Source organism: Xenopus tropicalis, chromosome 5 (assembly GCF_000004195.4).
Source record: "Xenopus tropicalis strain Nigerian chromosome 5, UCB_Xtro_10.0, whole genome shotgun sequence".
In the NCBI taxonomy this organism is placed as follows: Eukaryota; Metazoa; Chordata; class Amphibia; order Anura; family Pipidae; genus Xenopus; species Xenopus tropicalis.
In genome coordinates, this window is record NC_030681.2 from 119,609,322 (window position 1) to 119,631,381 (window position 22,060).

Genomic DNA, 22,060 nt, shown 5'->3' on the forward strand with positions numbered 1-22,060 from the left:
TTGGAGTAGTGAGTGCCATCGATGGAGGATATTTGTTTATGCAGCCAAAGAAACATTCGACCATCTTCGGCATTATTGCAGTTCACTGTTCATGCTTTATAACTCATAGCCATCAAATAACAATTATACTTTAGTAACAAAATCAAAATTATGATTAGTTGCTTTGTATTCTGTCCCTTATATTTTGCATAAAATGTATTTAATTCATATTTGAAATAGAAAAAAAAATAATTATTTGTGTTCTACTGTTTGACAGTAGGGATTGGGAAGATAAAATACTACCATGCTCTCTTCCACTACAATTTTAAGAATCTGTGTCATTTGGATTGTTCTGGAAATAGAATTCCCTTGACAGATCCTTCTATAGACCTTGTTATGTTTATATGCAGTCCTCTTCCCCTTATTCATGTCAGGCATCTATACCCCTCTTAATGAATCACAAGTTCATACTGTATAACCCTTTTGAAGATACTAGATACTGATGTGTGTTGGGTAGGATTTATTAACCACAGCCCTAATATAATCTGGTTCTCAGACTGCTAAAGGGCTGCATTCTTCTCATCCCTGGTCCACAGAATCCCTAGATGTTTTCAATATTTAACCCCAAAGAGTTTAAATATGTGTAAGTTGGTACCCATGCACCTCATGAGTATGTCACAGAAAGTCAGAATTTCAATGCCAATAATGGCCTCACAAAAAGGCTGGTGTTGCTGGTGTATGAGTAGAGTGTCTGTGAGTAAAAAGCACCCATTATCACATAAGATATCATCAACTTAGTAATCCTGTAGATATTTGGCTTCAACAGGTAATACTGTACATACATGGCTAGGGGTTTTTGTAAAGGCATCCAACATTCTCATGATTAGTTATACCAATGACAATTTAGACTGAAGAACCTTATTAGAAATTATTTATTTTTCAAAAAAGTGTTCCAAAACAGAAACATATTATACAGAAAATACTATACAAAATGTTTTATTGTAATGTTTTAACAGATGCATGGCATCTCCAGCAAAAGAAAACCATTTACTGTAATGTATTGTAACTATCGTACTCTATTGTAATAACATAAACAGGTATTTTCTGCCTAAAACAGCAGACATTTTCAAACCTTTTTGAAAGGAAAACATTTAAAGTTTCCATATTTTGTTCCTTATATGCTTGTAACTCAACCCAGAAATGATAGAACACGTATTCTAACAAATATACATCTACAGTTAATTACAAATGTACTTATTCAAAATCTGACAGAACAAGAGATGTTCCACATGAGCAACATCACATATACGGTGCCCACCCCAAGTACATCTGGCTAAGAAGGTTCTCATCTGTGGCTTCTTGGATCAGATAATGGACATGTCCTTCAATTGAGAGCGGAAGTCCCTTTACACGATTCCTAGTCTTAATTACACCTTGTAGCCGCTGCTCTATGTCAAGAACATGTGTTTTGGCCTAACAGAAAGTAAGAAAGTGAGAAAACAAAACAAATAATGGTCATTCTAGTTTAAAAGGATTTTTTCTAGAGAAACAGCAACAGTGCAATTTAGAGCAAATTGACAAGGACATTCTTACTGATCACTGCTAATAGTTCTGTATAGTAGTTGGCAATGTTCATTAACTGTGCAAGTTTTAAATTGAATCAGAAGGCTGCATTTGTTTAATAAATTAGACATTTTGTGTTAAAGTGCAAAAAATAAAAAAAACAAAAAAAAGCTCAATTCACATTTTTTGTAAATCGTTTTCCCCAGAAGTACAGCATAATTGCACCCTTCCACAAACTAGCACATATATTTGTACTAGCTAGTGAATTTTGGTACAATCTGAATCTGTAATGTAAGGCAGGACACGGGGGTGCACTTACAAGCTTTTTAACTTCATGTATCTCAAATGATGCAGCACTGAGCTGCTGTAGGAGCCGCACCTTAAAGGGGTTGTTGGACAACATTCACAAATCACAGATCACATTAATAGAACAATCTTTGCAACATACATAGTTAACATAAAATGTGCAACATAACAGTATGTTAGATTTGCAATATGCTGAGTCTGTTTGCCTAAATCATTGCAAGGGAGAAATTAACCAATGGCCTTTCAGTTTATGCAACTGGTTAGAAGTGCAGAAGGGTCCAACAGGGAAAAAGCAAAAGCAAAGCCTGGAAGTGATGATGTAAGCATTTTGTCAGGTTCAAAATAGGCCATTCCCATCCCTTCAGAAAACTGATCAGATAGACAAAAGAAGTGATTTAACAGGTACAACAAGTAGCTTTTTACATTGTTTTTACAAGCATGAAGCCCCCCCTACCTTCCTGTTCAGCGCTCCCTATCTCTCTGACTACAGAGCAGTCAAAGAGGAGAGCCTTCTGTGCCTGCCTGACAGACAAGAAGCTTTCTGGGAATGCAGAGAGAAGCAGGAGATGGTGTGCAGCAGCAGATTTTTTTTTCTGTGCTCATACATACCTGTGCATTCCCAGAAAGCTTATTCTTAAATTAATGAAATGAGCCTTTATATACTGTACGGCATGAGGTACATATATAACTTTATACAACACCAACCTTTTCATTCACCACTTCTCCGGTCTCGTTGACTTGACCTTTACTTCCCCCTCTTGCTGGTTTACTCCATTCCACCAAAGGATCATGTAAGAAGGGTTTCAGCACACTGCAATAAACACACACAACCCCATTTTAACCCTATGGCAGTTTGATGTGCATCTGTCACATAAGGGTAAGGTCACACAAGGTGGATTGGATAAGCGTAGGCTGACAACCTGCCAGTATGCTTTAAAATTTTTCTTGTTCCTGCACCCGGAAGCACTGAATTCGCCAGGGTGCAGACACACGCAGCCGATATCCACCCACAAACACCCAGTCTGGCTTTTGTTAACAGATATTAGCTGTGTGTGCCTGCACTCAATGCTTCTAGGTGCAGGCACAGGAAGATTTTTTTCAAGCGTACAGGTTTTGTCAGCCTGTTCATATCTGCAGGCTGACAATAAACCCGTTTGCCCTTGCCCTTACACAAGATCATTGTAATTTCTATGAAACACAATGAAAAGTACAGCTTCTGCTTGGGTGCAGGCACATGCAGTGGAGCAGAGGTCGGGACGAAAATAATGGCTTTCTTATTTTTGGGCCAACCTCTGCTCTGCTGCATATGCCTGCACCCAAGCTTCTCATGGAGTCAATGCTCCATGTGCCCTAAGCCTAATAGCAACTGACTGTCGCACCTAGATTTCAGATCCAAAAATGCACACTTTTGCAAAGCACTGGGACCTGAAATATACATGTAGAAGCCCAAGAGGGAATACAAACCGACAGGCAGTTGCAATTACACTCAATGACATTAACAGAGTATTAAATATCTGGTGTGCCATAAGCCTAAGATTTTCGACAAATTAAGATTACTGTACAAACATGTTGATACTGAAGGGAATGTAATGTTCAACTAATGCAACACCTAATCTATTAAACATATATACCATTCACTACAGTTCCATGCATTAAAATCCATGCAGAGTTTTCTTATAGATATGCTTTATATATTGCTGGTGCCCTCCTGTGGCCTCGTACATGCCATCACAGCTAACTTAGACTTAGGGGCACATTTACTAATCCATGAATGTCCGAAAAGCGTCCAAATGCGTTTTTTTCCGTAATGATCGGTATTTTGCGATTTCTCTGTAAATTGTCGCGACTTTTTCGTAGCCGTCGCGCAGAGTACGAAAGTTTCGGATTCATTCAAGCTTCAGTATCGTGACTTTCCTTGGGCCAGGTTGGAGCTGCAGAGTGCCATTGAGTACTATGGGAGGCTTCTAAAATCATGCAAAGTCTGAAAGGTTTGCCCCCCGTTTACGAGCGCTCAATACGAAAAAGTCGCGACAATATACAAGCAAATCATAACGGCTACGAAAAAGTCGCGACAATTCGCGCAAGTCGTAATGGCTACGAAAAAGTCGTAACGGCAACGAAAAAAATCGCAAAAAATTCGAGTTGCAAAATGTTCGTTTCCAATTTGAATTTTTCCCATTCGCATTCGGATTCGTGGATTAGTAAATGTTCCAACATATAGTGGAAAGCCTTCCAAGAAGAATAGGTGCTGTTATAGAGTCTGGATCTGGACCCTTCTGCTTAGATATTGTACCTGCTAATTGGTACAGCCCCAAAACCTAGGCCAACATCTGTCTCCCAGTGCCTCCATCACAACCTCGTACATGCCCTCTGCTTATTTGTTAGCTCTAGCGAGATGAGAAACTGCAGCCACCCAATAAACCCAGAGCAACAGACAGAGAGATACTGAAAGAAAAAAGTGTGTTTATATTGCTGTCCTGATAGATTTTCCACTGTGAGAGAGTAAGAGAGAAAGCCTGATTCTGCAGAGAGTTCTGTGTGTCTGAGAAAGGGAGCAAGCATGTGCCTTTGTGAGAGATCTGTGCGAATGAGAGAGAGAGGGGGGTGGAAGCTTGAGTATGCATACGAGAGGATACAAGAGAGTAATTTGTGTTTGAAAATGAAAAAACATGAGTCTCGCAAACTCTAATAGTGTACAAGTAATTTCAATTTATTAAGGCCCCCATACACGGGCCGACTCGGCAGCTTATCTGCCCATGTAGGGGCAGAAACGAGCGGGCTGGCCGACCGATATCTGGCCTGAAATTGGCCAGATATCAATCGGCCAGGATAAAAGATTCAGTCGGATCGGGGGCCGCATCGGCTCGTTGATGCGGTCCCCGAACCGACTGCCCCATTGCCACCTACATAATCCGGTCGTTTGGCCCCAGGGCCAAACGATCGGATTATTTTTTTTTTTAACTTCAAGCTCCCCGATATCGCCCACCCGTAGGTGGGGATATCGGGGGAAGATCCGCTCGCTTGGCGATCTCGGCAAGCGAGCGGATCTTACCGTGTATGGGGACCTTTAGAGGTGTGGGATTTTGCCTGGAGCAACCCACTAATGGTGGCCATAAACTGTTCAGTTCTCTACAGCATCCAACTGATACTTCTGACCAAACATAAAAAAAATATTAAGAAAAAAAATCCAGTAAACTGTATGAAAAACACAGCAAGTTACACAGCGCTTCACATTAATTATTTACAACAAACAGCCCTCTGTAGCCATGACTAGATTTAGATTAAGTGAGAATAAGTGAGTTGGAATGTTTTTGCACAATAATAGCTGGTGCCGACCTACTTGCAGCACATAACGGATACAAAAATAAAACCACTAAAAGATTACCTCATAAGTGGCTCCCTCTGGTCTCTCATTAACCTCATAGTGACTTCACATGCTCGTCGAAAAAGTCCTTCTGTCCCCATGGGGCCCATACCATTGACCATGTTATGAGTTAGGCGAAAGGGGACAATCTCTGGAACTTCAAATGTTTCACCCTAATTAAAAACAAATTTGTCCTTTATACACAACTGCAATCTATAACTAAATACTTTAATCAAATATTTACCTTTTATATTATACCATTTAATTTTTTAGTGTATTCTGTCTTGATACCCAATTATATCAGTAAAGTACAAATAACACAAGGTTAAGTCATTTTTTCACTAGTACCTAAGCAATAAATGTATAGTGGTTAAACAGCATGATTCAAATGTCCATGCATTTGGACATATTGTTATATAAACTACAGGTTCAATTATATTAGTGGCCCTCTAACACTTTCTCCTATACTAATGTCATTCATATTTATGTAAAGCTTACCTTGTTAAAGAGGCAGTTGAAATCCACATGGACACATTCCCCAGTAAGTGAGTCAAAAAGAATGTTCTCTCCATGGCGGTCCCCTAGGCCCAGTATGTAACCTACCATAGACATCACAGCAGTAGAACGGCAATAGGCTGATCTGCTGTTATACCTGCAAACAGAAAAAGTCAAATGGACTCGTTTTAGGAAGTAAAAAGTGGTGGCAAGCCAAGTGATATATTTGACCTAAGGCTAATGCCACCCGAGAATCCACCCCTATTGTTGTGCCTGCATGGGGAGCCATTGCATCGGCCCAGGTGCTGGCACACAAAGAAGAATTTGTTGCAAAACTGTTCGCGTATGCAGTTATATGTCAAATTCCACTCAGTATACCTGCACCTGGGTTAAAGCACTATTTCTGAGTGCATACACAACATTAAGATTTTTGAAGCATAGGGACCTAACTGTCCATCAAAATCTAGCATTAATTCATTACACTGACACATAAGGAGAGAGAGAGATTGCTGGGGAATAGGGGGAAATAGTGAAGATCAATTCAATTTTGTAAACGCTACAGAATTTTTATTTATGTTTAGAAAGGTTTCTTTTAGGCACCACCGTGCCACAAAGGTTAGCACTGCTGCCTTGCTGTGTTGGGTCTCTAGGTTCAATTCCAACTAGGGAACTAACGGACAGAAGCTTTTCTATTCTTCCTGTGTGGGTTTCCACCAGATACTAGTGTTTCCTCCCACACTCCAAAACATAGGGGAAGGTTACTTGGATTCTGCTCAAATCAACCATAATTAGTGTGAACAGGACTTAGATTGTAAGCTCAACTAGGGCAGGACTGATTTATATTGCCTGTAAAGCACTGCAGAAATGTGTCAGCACTATATAAATAAAAGAACAATACTTTACTAATACTTTACTACTTTACTAAAAATAGTCATGGTTTCAGGTATAAATGCTAACAGTTTACAACAAAACAATACATATAGGACAGTGTAGATATGTGTACCCCTGTAGTAAAGAATAAGGTTACTAGCGATATATATTTACTGACCAAGAAGTAGGATCAGGAAATGTTCTTAAAAACCATTCATGGAACAAAGGGGGGTGACGAGGCAACAGAGCCTCTTTAAAGACTTTCAGCTTTTCTTGCAGCGGTGCTCCCTTGGGAAGCATACATTGCCGGAGTTCCTTTCCTCCCATGTATATACCTGTCAAAGGTAAAAATAAAAGTACAAGTTACTAAGTGCATCTGTCACTCAAATTCAATAGACTGACCTATCTGCCCATTTATATGTGCTATTAAATGCAATGATATGATATCTGATCCCTATGCCAAGCACTAGTAATAATTTGGCTTTACTTGCTAACGGCACTACTGCTAGTCCAGCTTAACAAGTACTTTTTTTCAGTAGACATCTATTCCCTGATATTGCTCTTCTATTTACTTCCTTCTTAATCATGTATTTATGCTGGATTTTGTCTTGCAAGTTTCCAGGCCACTATTGCTTGTCAATAGATTATTTGTAAAAACAGAGTTCAAAATGCCTGAAATCGTTCCATGTGCCATTGCCCTAAGGAGTCTATGAATGCCTTCTGCTTCATGGTTGGTCACTTACCTAGTGGGGCAAGATAAAAGAGAGCTAAGATGGCTGATTACCTAATGTGCCACTAGCCTAAACACATATCTGAGAAGTAAAAGACTGTGCTAAAAATATAAATTAAGTAACTCTAAATAGAATAAAAAAATCTGAGCTATTGACATGGGCAATAGTCCTTTTCTATCTGTTTGTTATGATATTTTTAGTTTACAACAGCAAAAGTGTCAAGTGAACCAGTACACAGACAGCCAAAACTGTAAAAGGACTACATCTGTATATATTCCATTATTGTAACCATAACCCTACAATTGCAGTTAAGACATTGAGGCACTATGGCTGGTGCGCAATGCCTACACAATGCTTTTAGATCATTTTCATTCCCTTGAAAGGGTTATTTTATGTACCTTTTTCCTTGTACAGCTTGATCAATATGTTCCGGAATCCTGCAGTATTATTCACCCACTCTATTATTCCACATTCATCATTCAGTGGAATGACAGCATAGGTCCGTATATGAAGTTCTCTCCTTCGTGATTCGGCATCTTTACGTAAACACTGCTCAAGCAATACATTATTATAACAAGAGGTTCAAATAAAGGTGAACATTGTATGTTTAGAATATTTTGGATATATATATATATATTTATAATACATAATTGTTTCAATATTGATAGGTAAGAAATCCTATGTCAGTAGGTCAATAGCTACAGGACTGCTCAAATTTATCATTAAATTAAAAAAATTATGTTCAGGACCGCTAAACAATACCTTTGTACAGGAAATGAAAGACAGTAAGGGCTCTGGTACACGGGGAGATTAGTCGCCCGTGGCAAAACTCCCTGCTCGCGGGCGACTAATCTCCCCGAGTTGCCTTCCCCCTGCCATCCCACCAGCGAACATGTAAGTCGCCGGCGGGATGGCAGACGCGCGAGGCTTTTTCGGCGATTTCCCGAAATCGCCCTGCCGCGTCTGCCATCCCGACCGGCGACTTACATGTTCGCCGGTGGGATGGCAGGGGGAAGGCAACTCGGGGAGATTAGTCGCCCGCGAGCAGGGAGTTTTGCCACGTGCGACTAATCTCCCCGTGTACCAGAGCCCTAAGACAGAGATGGTAGAAGAGGGTATTCTTATTTTATGTCATTCCCCTGACTAAATAAATTGCTGGGTGTCACTTGCCTTGTTGATTAAAGAGTTAAATTCCATCAGCCGGCAATCCTTTCTAAGATCATCTTTAGGTTTACACATCATAATGTATGATTTCCCATCTGAACCTTTTAGAGAAATTTTCTTTGGTTTCTGGAGAGAAGGCAGTATCTCTACCTGTGTTTAATTAAAAGCAAAACAGCACTGTGTTTAGACTGATAGCCAGCTCAGAGAGACAACACAAAACATTACACAGGGCAGCTGATACAGAAGGTGGTTATCTCCAAAAACAGCAAAATGATGAGGTCTTCCACTATCAGCAGAAGTGTCTGCCACATACAAGGCATTTCCCTGCAACTCAAGGGGACAAATTGCTGTGCTATAAACCTTACAGTAAATACAAGTCAACAATTTAACATTTCAGGACCTTCTCCAGACATCTTTAAAAATAAACTTATATTTCCTATAACAACCCCCCCCCCCATAACACCCCTCAGTGCTCTGTACAATTGAGGAACAACAGTCTCAAATTGAATGATTATGTTTGGTTATCAATAAATTCTGCTAATAAATACTCTGGCCACGTCAGTGCAACCTAAACTAGCTAAAACTGTAAGCGTTGTTGTTTTCTTTGCAGGTTTCAAATTTGCTTTTTGTTTTCGCTTCTTTAAAAGAGCTCATCAGTTCTTACCGCGTCATCAAAGCCTGCAATGTAAGCCCAGTGGCCAGGGAACGGATCATGATCAGCATGGTCGCGCTTTCCTGCAGTAGAGGGTAGGGTGGGAATCATTACTGACTGTAGAGGAATAAGGATTTCACTAAATGTTAGTTCTTCTACTAATTTCTTCAGCATTCTGAAGTGGATATTCATACTGAGGATGCTGGTATTTCCATCAACCTGCAACAAGAACAACCATTATAACATTATACATGCCAATATTTGTGGACATTAAAAAGTATTTGTGAACTCATAGGGGAACTTCTGTTAAATAAAAACCAAAATCAAATGGGAAGTATAACACTCTTTTTATCCCCAATTCAAAAAGAAGAGGCTTTCATCAATATACTCCTTCCTTCAGTATAGATTATTTATATTCTGATGGCATCTTCTTTTACAAGGTCACATGTCATCTAAATACATACAGGATTATTTTAAAAATATATTGTCTATAATGACATTCTACAGCCAGAGACATAAAGGGAATTCTCATAAAGCTGACACAGTCCTTGAAAGGTATCTGTGTCCATTGAGAGTATATAAGTAAATCTGCATTAACAGAATCAAGGCATCCATAATGCTTGACCATACTTGTTGAGTCAAGTGTATCATTAATGCCATCTCCATATGTATTGGTTATGAGAAAAAAGAGATTTTTTTTAAAAAGACTTTTAATAACAGTAGTTACCGGCTTATTGCAAAGCTCCAGCAGTTTATCAGTGAGGCGAGTTGCATCTCCAATAAATTTTCCTAGGGACGGCTTCATATGTATGGCTTTATTGAGTATTTCTTTGCATCTGTTTACACGCATTGGATAAGACGACTGTAGAAACAAACTATTTTTTTTAGATAACCAGACTATATTTTCACATCTTGATCATTAAAATATTAGCCCATGATAATATCATATAGATAATATAATTTAGATAATATCATTTAAATATAACATCACTTGATCATATAAAGGGGAGCTTCACCCAACCACAACTTAAACTTTTTTAAAATTAAACATAATTTCAAGCAACTTTGCAATATACATTAAAAAATATGCAGCAATTTCATTTTTATTTTAATAATATGATTTAGAACAGTTACCTAACCCTAGCCTTCTGTTCTCCTGCTTAGCTGACTACTCTGAGATACGAAAAAAGTGTAACAGTAGTCGACTGACCTCAGCCTGACTCCCACAAATCCCACAATCTCCTGCACATGTTATGTCAATAAGGAAAGGAACACTGCAATGCATTGTGGGTTATGAGCAGTGCAATACATTGTGGGTTATGTAGTTTCTGCATGCTGTCTGTAAGCTGTGGAGACGTTGTTACATCAATGTTTTAGTCCCTCCTCCCCTGTCAGGATTTTAAATGATGCAAAAAGAGAACTGTTTTGCATCTAGATTTCAGCATATTTAAATGGTATTTTATTTTTATTTTTTGAAGGAACAGATTACAGCGGGCTTCTGTGCTGTGTGGGGCTCTTTAAAAAATTTTGGTTCAGAAGCTGAAGTTCCCCTTTAAATATCTAATTATCCTTCATTGTTCACTATTAATTACATATAATAAGCATATACACACCCTTCCTTGTTAGAAAATAGCTAGTCCATTTAGAAACCAGCCATTACTTTCTAACTGCGAAAGTGCTGGAGGTAAATTCTGTTTTTTTCTTATTTGTAAAATAACTCACAAATAAAAAAACTGAAAAGCCTTGATTGCCTAAGTATTCACTGTCTTTGTTGTGAGATCAACAAACTCACCTTAGACACAGCAGTCATCATCCACATTGCCTGCTGAGGGTATGCCACAAATACCTTTGCCACAATTTCCATCAAAACGGCAAACACCTCATCATGAGAGTGACATATTCTGGAGATTAGCTGTGAGAAAGCCGTGAGGAACTGATAAGGAGCAAGTTGGTTTTTATGGTCAGAAATCACCTTATTTATTTTGATTAATTCATTTTTCATCTGCAATCTGTCCGCACGACCAGCTGGAAGAGAAGTTCAATAATTACATTAAGGAGGCCGGGGGGCTCACACTTGTAAGTTCCTAGTTTTATGTTCTCATTCTCTGCTGATAACGAACAAATGTAAGCGGCTTTGTTCATGTTTCTGGTGCCTGCTCTCTTATTATGTTGGACACAGTTCTCTCCAAGCTTCCAATAAGAATGTACTGCCCACTGAGCCCAGTTTCTGCAGTCCACACTTTTACTACCATTATATTGAAATATACTTTGCCACACACCCAGGACTATCAGGATAAGACTTATTAACCTTAAAATGTTCTATTTTTATCGGCTAAGGCCCCAGAACTTATAAACACCAGTCGCTATTCTGTAAAAATACGTAGCAAGCTGAAAGCCTTTCTTAGTGAGTTGGATAGCATTTTCAGGCTGCTCAAAAATAGGGTTGTTTGGAAAACATGTGTCTTTAGCAGGATTGTTGAACAAGCCAAATAATGTTGAAAATATAATTGGAAAAAAAGCAGTGAAATAATACCTTTTTCCCATTCATAGACCTTAGCTCCAAAATCCAGCCAAAGCGAAAGCATACGTGGCATCGACTGATAAATATACTGGTTTCCAAACTGTAAGGACCTGGGAAAAATGAGTTAGCAATTTACAAAGGAAAAGAATATAAATATTACCTCTAGCAACATACAGGGGATCAGTGAAGGAAGAAGCAGCAATAAATATTTTAATCACAGGGCAAAAAATCAGTTTTAGAAAAGTACAACAAATAACTGCATATTTGCTATTCTTAGCATTGCAGAGTTGTTTGATGGGAAAGTGTGAGGCCAAGTAATGGATAGGAGCCCAGTCAATAGGTTACATTAGCATAACCTTGTACAGGGGGACTGGTACAGCCATCTATTCCCATGCGGGATAGCCTACCTTAGTGGGGGAAGGGCTAACTTAAGGCTTTACCACAATCGTGCTTGAATTTACAAAGACTGAAAACCTTTGGTATAAACGGTAAAAATAAGCTTGTTACAGAAAAGAGCAAGAAAATAAATGGTCTCAGTACAATCAGTAAGTGAAAGAAAACCAATCCACTATTTATTTTACCCTAACAGTGGTGATGTTACTATAAGCATCAAGAATTCCTATTTAACAGTTACCATTTGGATTAAATAAAAGCGGAAAAATGAATACTGAAACTAATAACCTATTATCTACTTATAAGGAAAGAACCAAATAAAATCAAATAAATGTAAATCTATAAGAACATATAATTTTAAAACCATACTTATAGTTATAGTACATTTTCCCTTAACTGCAAACTATACAAAGCTTAGTTACACTTGTAAGTTAAAAGTTACTTTCCAAACAGCTAATGGATTGTAATAAATGATATCATGTTGAATACCTCTGCCCTTAACCTATATACATAAATTTAAATTGTTATATGAATATAAGAGTAAGTACATAACAGTTTACTGCATGCTTGTATATTCTATCAGACTGGACTATGGTACTAAGTAGTAAATTACTCAGAACCCTGAACTCTAGCACACAGCATTTGCCCATAAAATACCTGCAGAGTTTGACTTAAAATATATACAGCCTGTTGCACACAGAACTAAACTATATAATTAAAGAAATGCAAGCAAAGATTTGTTAATAATATAAATAATAATATGACATATACCTTCCAAAGTGAAGTACTATATATCGTATCAAGTCTCCTTGCTTCTCCATTTTGTTATCAGTAACCATTGGCATCAGTTTGTCATAGTACTTGGCAAGGTAAAAATGCCCATCTTCCCATTCGGGCAACAGTGTTGTTACATCCTAAAGGGTTGAAAACACATTTGTGCATAAACTATAAAACTTGGCAGCACTGCAGATAATTTAACTGACAACTCTCAAGCCTTTCTAAATATGAAGCAAGCAGCTTCCATACTGTTCTTGACACTAGACTCACTTTATACTTCTTCATCACAGCATTGCTTTCAAAGTTGGCAGTCTCTTCCATCAATCGGCCCACCAGCAGCATGGCTCTGCCATGGATAAGCTGCTGTTCTGGTGGAGCGATGGTATTTGACAGGAACAGTTCTGCTCCCTTCTGGAGAACAATGAGAGCTTGATGTACATCACCCTGTAGAAGAGTTTCAGACAAGCTCTTTATTAGCAACACTTTGAAAAATGACTCATTAAAATCAATAAAGTATGACAAATTTGTCTTTACAACTTAAAGAATGGTTCTCTATACTCTAAGAGAGCCAAGAGTGGAGATAACATGTAAAGTGTAAGGGATATGTATATGTGTGATATACATGTATATGACACATTGTCTAACATCTAAGAGTAACCATTGACTCAGGGTCACACTGTCAAAATCCTTGGCAGTAACCCAATGCAACTAATCAGCAATTAACTTTGCTCAGCCTTTTGCAGGTAAAGATACTGACGCAAAAACTTGGGCTATGGCCCTTGAGTAATTTTGCATAGTGTTAGTTAATGAGCCCCACTGTGTAATATGACTGTTGGTGATAATGGTGATATATATTTGTTGTATTTACATATGTGTTTGTTATATGACTTACAAATCATATTGTGCATCTGATTGCATTGCAGATTTTCTGTGCGACTTAAGGAAGGTGGGGTTAACCTCCTGCAAGCTTTTACTTTCCTTTAATAAATGTTGTGAAGTGTCAACTCTGTGTGCTACATATTGCAACAATGTGTAAAATTGGCAATCTTCCTGTGTCTGTGTGCTGGGCAGCTGCCCCTTTTCTTCTAAACATTTATGCTATCATGCTTTAATAGGGCAGGATTTGGGACCCTAAGCTATTTATATTGTGACACCCATTCTGCTTCTTCTATCTACTCCTGGCATATATTAATCCCCCAAGACACTCTGCTGTCAATTAATGCAGGAGCAACCACCACAGTAACAGGTACCTAGGGTAATTTGGCAACTTCTTTAACACTGGCACACATACCACTACAGAAATGGCTACATGCATCTATGTATGATTAATCATACTAAGCTTACCTTGGACCAGAGCCACTTTGCCCTTTCAACGTTGAGCTCAGACAGTCTGGACTCCCCAGCATTAAGTAGTGCATTGTAAGCAGCCTGATGATGTCCGGCCTTGCGTGCAACTCGGGCACTTTGCAGCCAACACTCACCAATGATATCTGCATCATTAGGCCTGAGGAAAAGAAGCCATCAGTAATAAGCCCTAGAATTTTCAGTAACTCTGCCAGTTATCCAACGACTAAGCTCTGTTAATGCCAAGAGCATGCCAGTCCTGTCCAATCTCTGGAAAGTGACGTGGAATAGTCAGTGATTTACAAATAAAGTAAAATAATAACAAGTATACATAAATCAGATATTTCTCACGAAAGGTACACTCAGATAAAGCAGACAGGCTTTCTTGGTGTGCAAGAAATCAGATGGGTTTTGTACACAAGATTAAAATATAAAGAGGCACCTTTTGTTGATTGTTTGCAATGCCCTGCGAAGTGCCAAGATGGGCTCTCTTGCTCTGTAGGAATTCTGTGTCATTTCTAGCCGTGCTGGCAAGTTTAGAGAGTCTACTGGGGGCTCAACAGAAGACTTCTGAAGAAACATCTTTACACTATGTTCCAGCTCACATAACATGTGCAACCTAGAAAAAGAAAAAGCATGTCCTTCTGTTAAGGACTATGCTTCTTTACAGAGCAAAAAAAAAATAACTGGCATATCTATATAAAGTTACATACTTATTGAATCAGCTATATTGCAACAATGTAATGTACCTTACTATGTACTCATATCCTCGTTGGTAGGAGCCCCTTTCAAAGCTGGCAGCAGACAGTGGAACAATTTGTTCGGCTCGCACAACTTTGAGTGTTTCATAAAACCTATCGCTCTCTCCCTTTTTAGCTGCCAGCAGAAGCTGCCCCAGCCTAATACTCCATGTGGTAGATTTTCTGTCTGCAAGAGAACATACATATTCAGCAGCCACACACTCCATCCAGTTTTACAAACCTGATCATAAATAATGACCCACATTGTTTGACAAAATTATATTGTTGCGTGGAAAAGGCTGTGGGGGTAGTTTAAGTAAACATAGCTTGCCTCGTTGGAAGAAAACAAGTCAGCTATAAAAAAAACTGTTTTTTTTTTTTTAGTTTCTACATTTTTATGGTTTTAACATTTCTATTCTACCATTTTTAAGTCGCTAACTCTAAATATTGGTTGGCAGAGTCAATTATCATTAACATAAATTAACTGAAATACTGCAAATGATAGTATAATATTATAGACTAAACTGTGCTAAAAGTTAATTTGAAGTAGAAGCACCCCTTAAATGTAACCACCACCCTTTTGACATATATAATACCTGCAGATAAGTAATCCCCCACTAAATCCCACTGTGAGAGTTTCCATGCTGCTTCCACTCTATACGTGTTTAGTTCAGCTGTCCACTCTGGCCTGCAGCAGAAAACAAAATGTCAGATAAAATATAACATAAAAAGAGGATAATTCTTCATTTTCTGTCTAGTGTAATAAGCACATTTATGTATACTGGGCTAATCAAATTTCTTTCTCCGTGCATTGTTCTGTAAATCTTGGGGGAGGGTACAAATAATTTTAGCCAAGTAACCAAAGCAGTTGCATGGACATAAAGCCTGTATACCTCTGTAACTGCTTCAGAAATGGTACATTTCCCCACTTTCCCCATCATGAATACTGAATGTTTAAACCCAATATGGCCACCTACAGCAATGTCAATAGGTGCATTAGCCAATATGAATGCATATAATCCATTCTTAATGGAAATGTAGATATTTGGCCTCTTCGGTAATTCAAAATTAAACAAAACAGTGAAAGGGTTAAATCCACCTGATGAAAAGTGAGGATACTAAAGGACAGAACAACTGGCAGCCCTCCTAGGGGGGCATAATGGCCCACCCCCATAAGTCTATTCCTCTCCTAGGAGGGCTGATACATAAAATCTGTCTTCTAATCAGAAACTTTATCTGGCTAGACTCCTCAAACAAAAATGCCACCCCACAGTGGTAGTGCTGATGAGTGAATTGGCTTGCCATTTTGTGTCAATCAACTGCTATGTACATGGGGCTACAACAGATATGAAAGTAGTAGTACCACTGAATGAATACACTGTAAAACTGACACTTTTTATAAAGACTAAAACTATATATTTCACCATTAAAAGGAGCTTTTGATACACAAATCAAACTTTACCTGCTATTTAACACTCCGTTAACTTGAGTAATTACGGTAGACAACTGGCCAAGACCCAGCATAGACTTCACTACCCCGTGATAGTGAATTATCTGAGGAGAAATATTATAAACATGTATTAATAATTTTAAAAGCCCTGTATCTTTCTCTTAAGTATTAATTTCTTGCAGTCCTGGAGAGTACAGACACCCTGGCATGTGCAAAAGCACAGAGCAGCTTATGTTTTTTGGCATTATAGTCTGTAAGCTCTACGGGGCAGGGACCTCCTTCCTACTGTGTTTCATACCACATGGCACTTACTCCCTGTGTACCCTGTATGTAATTTTGTACACTGTAAGACTGTACAGTGCTGCGTACCCTTGTGGCGCTTTATAAATAAAGTTATACTTACATACATACATTTATTAGATACAATATTGCACTGATTTTTTGATTATAAGCAGGCATATATATATATATACATACATACATACATACATAGGTATTGCTTAGTCCCCTGAATCTGCAAATCAGTTTGTGAAGTATGCACCCAGGCAGATTTCTCGGAAATTTAAGCACCCTTTAACTGCTTTTGCATAGAAAATAATAATGTTTGCAGGTACCTGTAACCTGTGGCAATACAGTGTCATATGACCAGTGCATTGGTGTCACATATCATATGTGAAGACTTGATAGAAAAAAAAAACTGCTGTTCTAGAAAAACAAACACGGCTGAATGAAAATCTTAATGACACCATCGCACACTGATGCACTGCCCTAGTTATGCCCACCCAGTATATGGTCAACTCCATATGACGTTTCATGCTGAGAATACAATGTTCTTGGTGAAATGAGAGTATGTAAACCTGACAGAAAAGCAAACGACAAATCTATACTTTATCTATAAAAGGTAGATTTGGTACAAAACCCTAACCATGCTGAAGCTGCTATATAGGGGCCTTATATAGGCAACTTAATATTCCACAGGTCTTAAATCTGTTTAATTGTTCACATGCCATTATTATAGTAATTACCTCCTCAGGTTTAAGCTGAATGGCTCTATCATAGCAAGCGGTGGCATCTCTCAACAAACCAATACTTTCATGCTCCAAGATCTGTTCTTTCAGAGAAGCTTCTTTCTTGCGAATGGCGCTTACCCCAGCTACTCCATCTGGCTCATGCATAGCAGCATACAGTTTCTGAAGAAGAACAAATGCTAATTGTATGTACAACATTATTAATAAGAGCCATACATGCTAGAAGGTCTTTATTTTAGATGCATGTAGACATGAAGGCCCGAGATAACATAGAAAATAGTACTAAATGAGCCAAAATGAATTTAAGTTTAAAACTGCAATGGCTTCTTTACAATAATTCTTTTATTATGTTATAAAGGCTGGAGGAAACTAATAATGTGGAAGACAATCTTAGTAACTACTAGCAGAAAAAGGCAAAGGGATTTGTCTACTGCAGATGAAAGATTTTTGTTATAGAAGGATTTTATGATAAATAATTGATAACCAATGTTTAACATATGTCCAACAAACAGTTTTAAAGCTGGACTAAAGCTAGCCATACTCGTTCAGATTTTAGTCTTCTTGCGGTGAACGTTTGGAAATCGGTTGTACGTTTAAATGCTACGGTCTGAAACTAACATTCAGACTGAAATTGTAGGATAAAGCCTTTAAAATACGAATCGGAGAATGTTCTGAACATGAAATAGTTGGCAGAAGTGATTTCCATTGTAGGTCCCCCAAGGATATCGTAAGATACACAATACATGCGCAGATTTTATTGTTAGCCAACCAAAATTTTCTAACCTGGGCGATCGCCGCGGTAAGAAAATTATCAGAAGGATAATTCGGAGCCCACATATGATCCGAAAATCGCACAAAACTAGGTTTCATACGATTTTATCTGTATGTGTATGGCCATCATAAAACCTAGAAATTGCACCAGTAACAGTAATGATCCCTGCCTTCAAAGCTGTCCATGTGAGCTCTGATCTTGTGAGCCCATCTTTTGAGTGTCTGTGGCACTGTATATCTTATATGCATGTACTCCTTTTAATATATGAGGAAGTGGAATGTTTTATTTACAGCAATATATTTTAATAATCTGGTAGGCTTATGTCAGTGATTTTGTGATTAATCTAATCAAATATCTAATCACAACGCTAAAGGTATCGCTATGACTTTAGGCTAAGGACCACAGACTTAAGACTAACATATCTTAAGTTTATGGGATTCCACTGAGCACTGCTGTATATTTCCTATTAAAAACTGGAAACAAATAATGTTCCAAAAAGTGACAGCTGCTCAAAATTGCAAACTAGGCTCTTTATTCTGTAGATATCAGCCCAGTCTTTTCTACCTTATCTAAAAGTACCAAAATCTGCCCACCTGTAGAAATCCAAGGTGCTCCTGAATTTCTTGTTTCTTCTCCATTATAAAGGATTCAAAGTGCATGACAGCTCTGGTATAAGCTTTGGAGCGAAAGGAAGCAACAGCCAAAGTATCCTGAGGTATGAGATCTAAGAACCTTGTTACATTCTGATACTCTCCATAGTCTTCATTAGATACTGCTAGGAAAAAACACATTTCTGTAAACAAATGCCTAGACCCCAATATGCAGCAGTTTGTCAATTAAAAATTAAGTAAAAATAACTAACCCTTCAGTTCCCCTCTGTGTCCTGGTTTGGTGTTTGTTTTCTCAGCATTAAGTGCCTGGAATTTTTCCCGTGCCCACTGAGTAAGGTGATCAAGCATGGAGAAGACTGTTTGGGTACTGAGCTGACTCACATCTGAGGCGCTGTCCTGTAACCGACGCATTAGTGGATCTTCATGCTTCAAGACTGCCATGATTTCAGCATATACCTGAAATGTACCTGAAGATCAGAAGCAAGCATATCCCTGCTGTCTGAATTTTTATGTTGCGGACTAAAATTCATCACAATGTTCCTTTACTTGATTTAGAAATATGTGAATACATACCCTAACTATGAGTGATGTGTTGGGACACATATTTATGGTATATATCGATGTAAGATGGCCAACTGGAAACTAAGCCATATATAGAAAAGCACTACTGCAAATTATAAGAGGTCATGTTTGCATACTTTAGGGACATATTGAATGTAAGACAGTATACTTTAAAAGTGTCAGTCAAGTTTCAGGAAGTTTAATCTGCATTGACTATATTCCACCAAGAACCTAAAGGCTTCTTTAACATGGTTAATGCTGCTTGGCATTGTAGATGGGGTATGAGGACTGACCTTATTTTGTCCTTCTTTTCCATGCTTTGTTATACCTTCCTTCTCCTTTATCTTTTAGCAAGTATTAAAAAATTTGTACACACTTCCTTACCTCTTGTTGATCTTCTTTGTTACATCCTAACAACACATAGACCAGAATATGTGGGAGCAGGTAAATGGTCACTTTAAAGTCATGCTTCATCATTATACTACAACAGCCGAAAACTCTCCTAGCGAACTCATGTCGAACCTGGGCAGACCAAAATAATCACACAAATATGCATGCTTACCATGAGATGGTATAGGCTTGGAATTCATAAGCAGAAAGAGTTCACAGCATTTGGTTTGCAATGAATGTTATTAAATCAAACATTTGAAACAGCACAATAGCCAGATATTTAAACTAAACTAGCGCAAAGAGGCACCCAGAAAGGAATCTCCATAATAGAGGTAAAATGCAATCGGATAACAAGGAAACATTAATAAAAATGAAGGGTGGTGGCAGTTTGCAGCAAGCAACACTGATGTTAAGTGATAGGTAGTGCCCATTCATAATTGAGCAAATGAAGTCCTGAAGTTTAATAAGTCTTAAAGGACAAGGAAAGGCAAAGTCACTAGGGGGTGCCAAAATGTTAGGCACTCTACTGCTCATGGGCCGGTCCTGGGGTCCCAGCAAAACGAAGCAGGAAGGAGGAAGCGCTCGCTACAGGTACCCCGGGCTGGTGCTGTTTTCTCCTAACAGGGGCACCAGCCTGGGGTACAAGGTAAGCAATTAAAGTCACTTGGGGGTGCCTAACATTTTGGTGTGACTTAGCCTTTCCTTGTCCTTTAATATCCTACCATTTTATGACTTTAATGATTATAACTGTGTTAAAATAAATAAACTGAAATGCCTCAGTGATTACAGAGCCATTGGTCTGTTGCTATGAAGTTCGACATCAGCTCCATTATTACCAACACTCTAGACCAGCTTCAATTCACATATCATCTAAATAGATCTACAAAAGACACAGCTGCCCTTGCACTGCACTCTACACTGTTACACCTTAAAAAGCCAACACACACCGCTGTTTCTTGACTACAGTTTTGCTTTCAATACTATAAATCCAACCAAACTCCTTAACAAACTAGCAAATCTTACTCATCCAGGACAACAACGAAACGAGATACAGACCACTAGCCTTAACCACTATTCCTGGACATTATTCTATATAGCAGGAACCATTACCTAGTTCTTTATGCTGCAAAGACAAAAGAGATGATGATAGAGTTCAGGAAGCACCAGTATCAATATGTACTGTTACACACTAGAAATAACAACATCATACCTCCCAAAATTGAAAATTGAAAATGAAGAGGGGCAATTTTCTGACCACGCCCACTTTTGTGGCCACAGCCCAATTGCCAAACCCCATTTTTTTTAAAAAAAATACTCCTTTTATATAGTTGAAAAGGCAGGATCAGAGGCAAATGTGCTATACGCTCATACTGTACTACCTAAGGAAAACAATATAGCAACTCCTACATCAAATACAAATATAGAGAGAAGGGAGTCAGTTATAAATGAGTTATAACTATGTACCAGTTTTGCCCCCCATACACAGTGCACCCAATGGCCTAATAGACAGTACCCCCATACACAGTGCCCCCATAAACCGTGCCCCCAATTAACCCCATAGACAGTACCCCCCATACATAATGCCCCCATAGAAAGTCCCCCCCACACACAATGCCCCCGTAGAACGTGCCCCCGTAGACAGTGCCCCCAATTAACCCCATAGACAGTAGCCCCCAATTAACCCCATAGACAGTAGCCCCCATAGACAGAACCCCCCCATACACAATGCCCCCATAGACAGAACCCCCCCATACACAATGCCCCCATAGACAGAACCCCCCCATACACAATGCCCCCATAGACAGAACCCCCCCATACACAATGCCCCCATAGACAGAACCCCCCCATACACAATGCCCCCATAGACCGTACCCCCCATACACAATGCCCCCATAGTAAGTGCCCCCATACACAGTACCCCCCATAGGCACTCCAGCTTCTTCCCCTGCTCTGCTTCTTATGCGGCTCCTTGCGCAGAGGCAACAGGCCCTTTTATAAGGTTATGATTATTATTAACATTTATTTATAAAGCGCCAACATATTCCGCAGCGCTGTACAATATGTGGGTTACATACATTGGACATACAGAGTAACATATAAAGCAATCAGTAACCGATACAAGAGGTGAAGAGGGCCCTGCCCAAAAGAGCTTGCGCCCCGTGCGTATTGACGTAACACGTACGCACGGGGCGCAACCTTATAAAAGGGCCTGTCGCCTCAGCACAAGGAGCGGCATAAGAAGCAGAGCAGGGGAAGAAGCCGGAGCACCCGGCTCCAGCCAGAGCATCCCGCTGTGCTGGATAGTTCATGGAACTATCCGGGACAGCAGGATGCGCTATAAAAACCGGG

At 39.0% G+C, this 22,060-nt stretch overlaps 1 protein-coding gene across 3 annotated transcripts in view; it reads right to left on the reverse strand.

Moving 5' to 3' along the window:
- Window positions 1-893: 893 nt before the first annotated feature.
- The window catches only part of atr (ATR serine/threonine kinase), a 53,852-nt gene continuing 32,685 nt past the window's right edge, over window positions 894-22,060 (reverse strand). For 2 of the 3 annotated variants that reach the window (XM_031902386.1, XM_031902384.1), the window contains exons 26-47: window positions 19,706-19,843; window positions 19,012-19,216; window positions 18,743-18,924; window positions 17,375-17,539; window positions 16,362-16,453; window positions 15,496-15,587; window positions 14,909-15,086; window positions 14,602-14,778; window positions 14,160-14,319; window positions 13,086-13,259; window positions 12,810-12,952; window positions 11,658-11,755; window positions 10,917-11,149; window positions 9,852-9,986; window positions 9,137-9,343; window positions 8,479-8,622; window positions 7,707-7,857; window positions 6,756-6,912; window positions 5,711-5,864; window positions 5,234-5,385; window positions 2,554-2,659; window positions 894-1,452 (exon numbers count right to left, since the gene is read on the reverse strand). In XM_031902386.1, the coding sequence (XP_031758246.1) occupies window positions 1,279-1,452; window positions 2,554-2,659; window positions 5,234-5,385; window positions 5,711-5,864; window positions 6,756-6,912; window positions 7,707-7,857; window positions 8,479-8,622; window positions 9,137-9,343; window positions 9,852-9,986; window positions 10,917-11,149; window positions 11,658-11,755; window positions 12,810-12,952; window positions 13,086-13,259; window positions 14,160-14,319; window positions 14,602-14,778; window positions 14,909-15,086; window positions 15,496-15,587; window positions 16,362-16,453; window positions 17,375-17,539; window positions 18,743-18,924; window positions 19,012-19,216; window positions 19,706-19,843 (3,417 nt within the window). In that variant the 3' untranslated portion in view covers window positions 894-1,278. The remainder of the gene's footprint in view (window positions 1,453-2,553; window positions 2,660-5,233; window positions 5,386-5,710; window positions 5,865-6,755; window positions 6,913-7,706; window positions 7,858-8,478; window positions 8,623-9,136; window positions 9,344-9,851; window positions 9,987-10,916; window positions 11,150-11,657; window positions 11,756-12,809; window positions 12,953-13,085; window positions 13,260-14,159; window positions 14,320-14,601; window positions 14,779-14,908; window positions 15,087-15,495; window positions 15,588-16,361; window positions 16,454-17,374; window positions 17,540-18,742; window positions 18,925-19,011; window positions 19,217-19,705; window positions 19,844-22,060) is intronic. The other variant, XM_031902385.1, reaches the window with a different exon arrangement.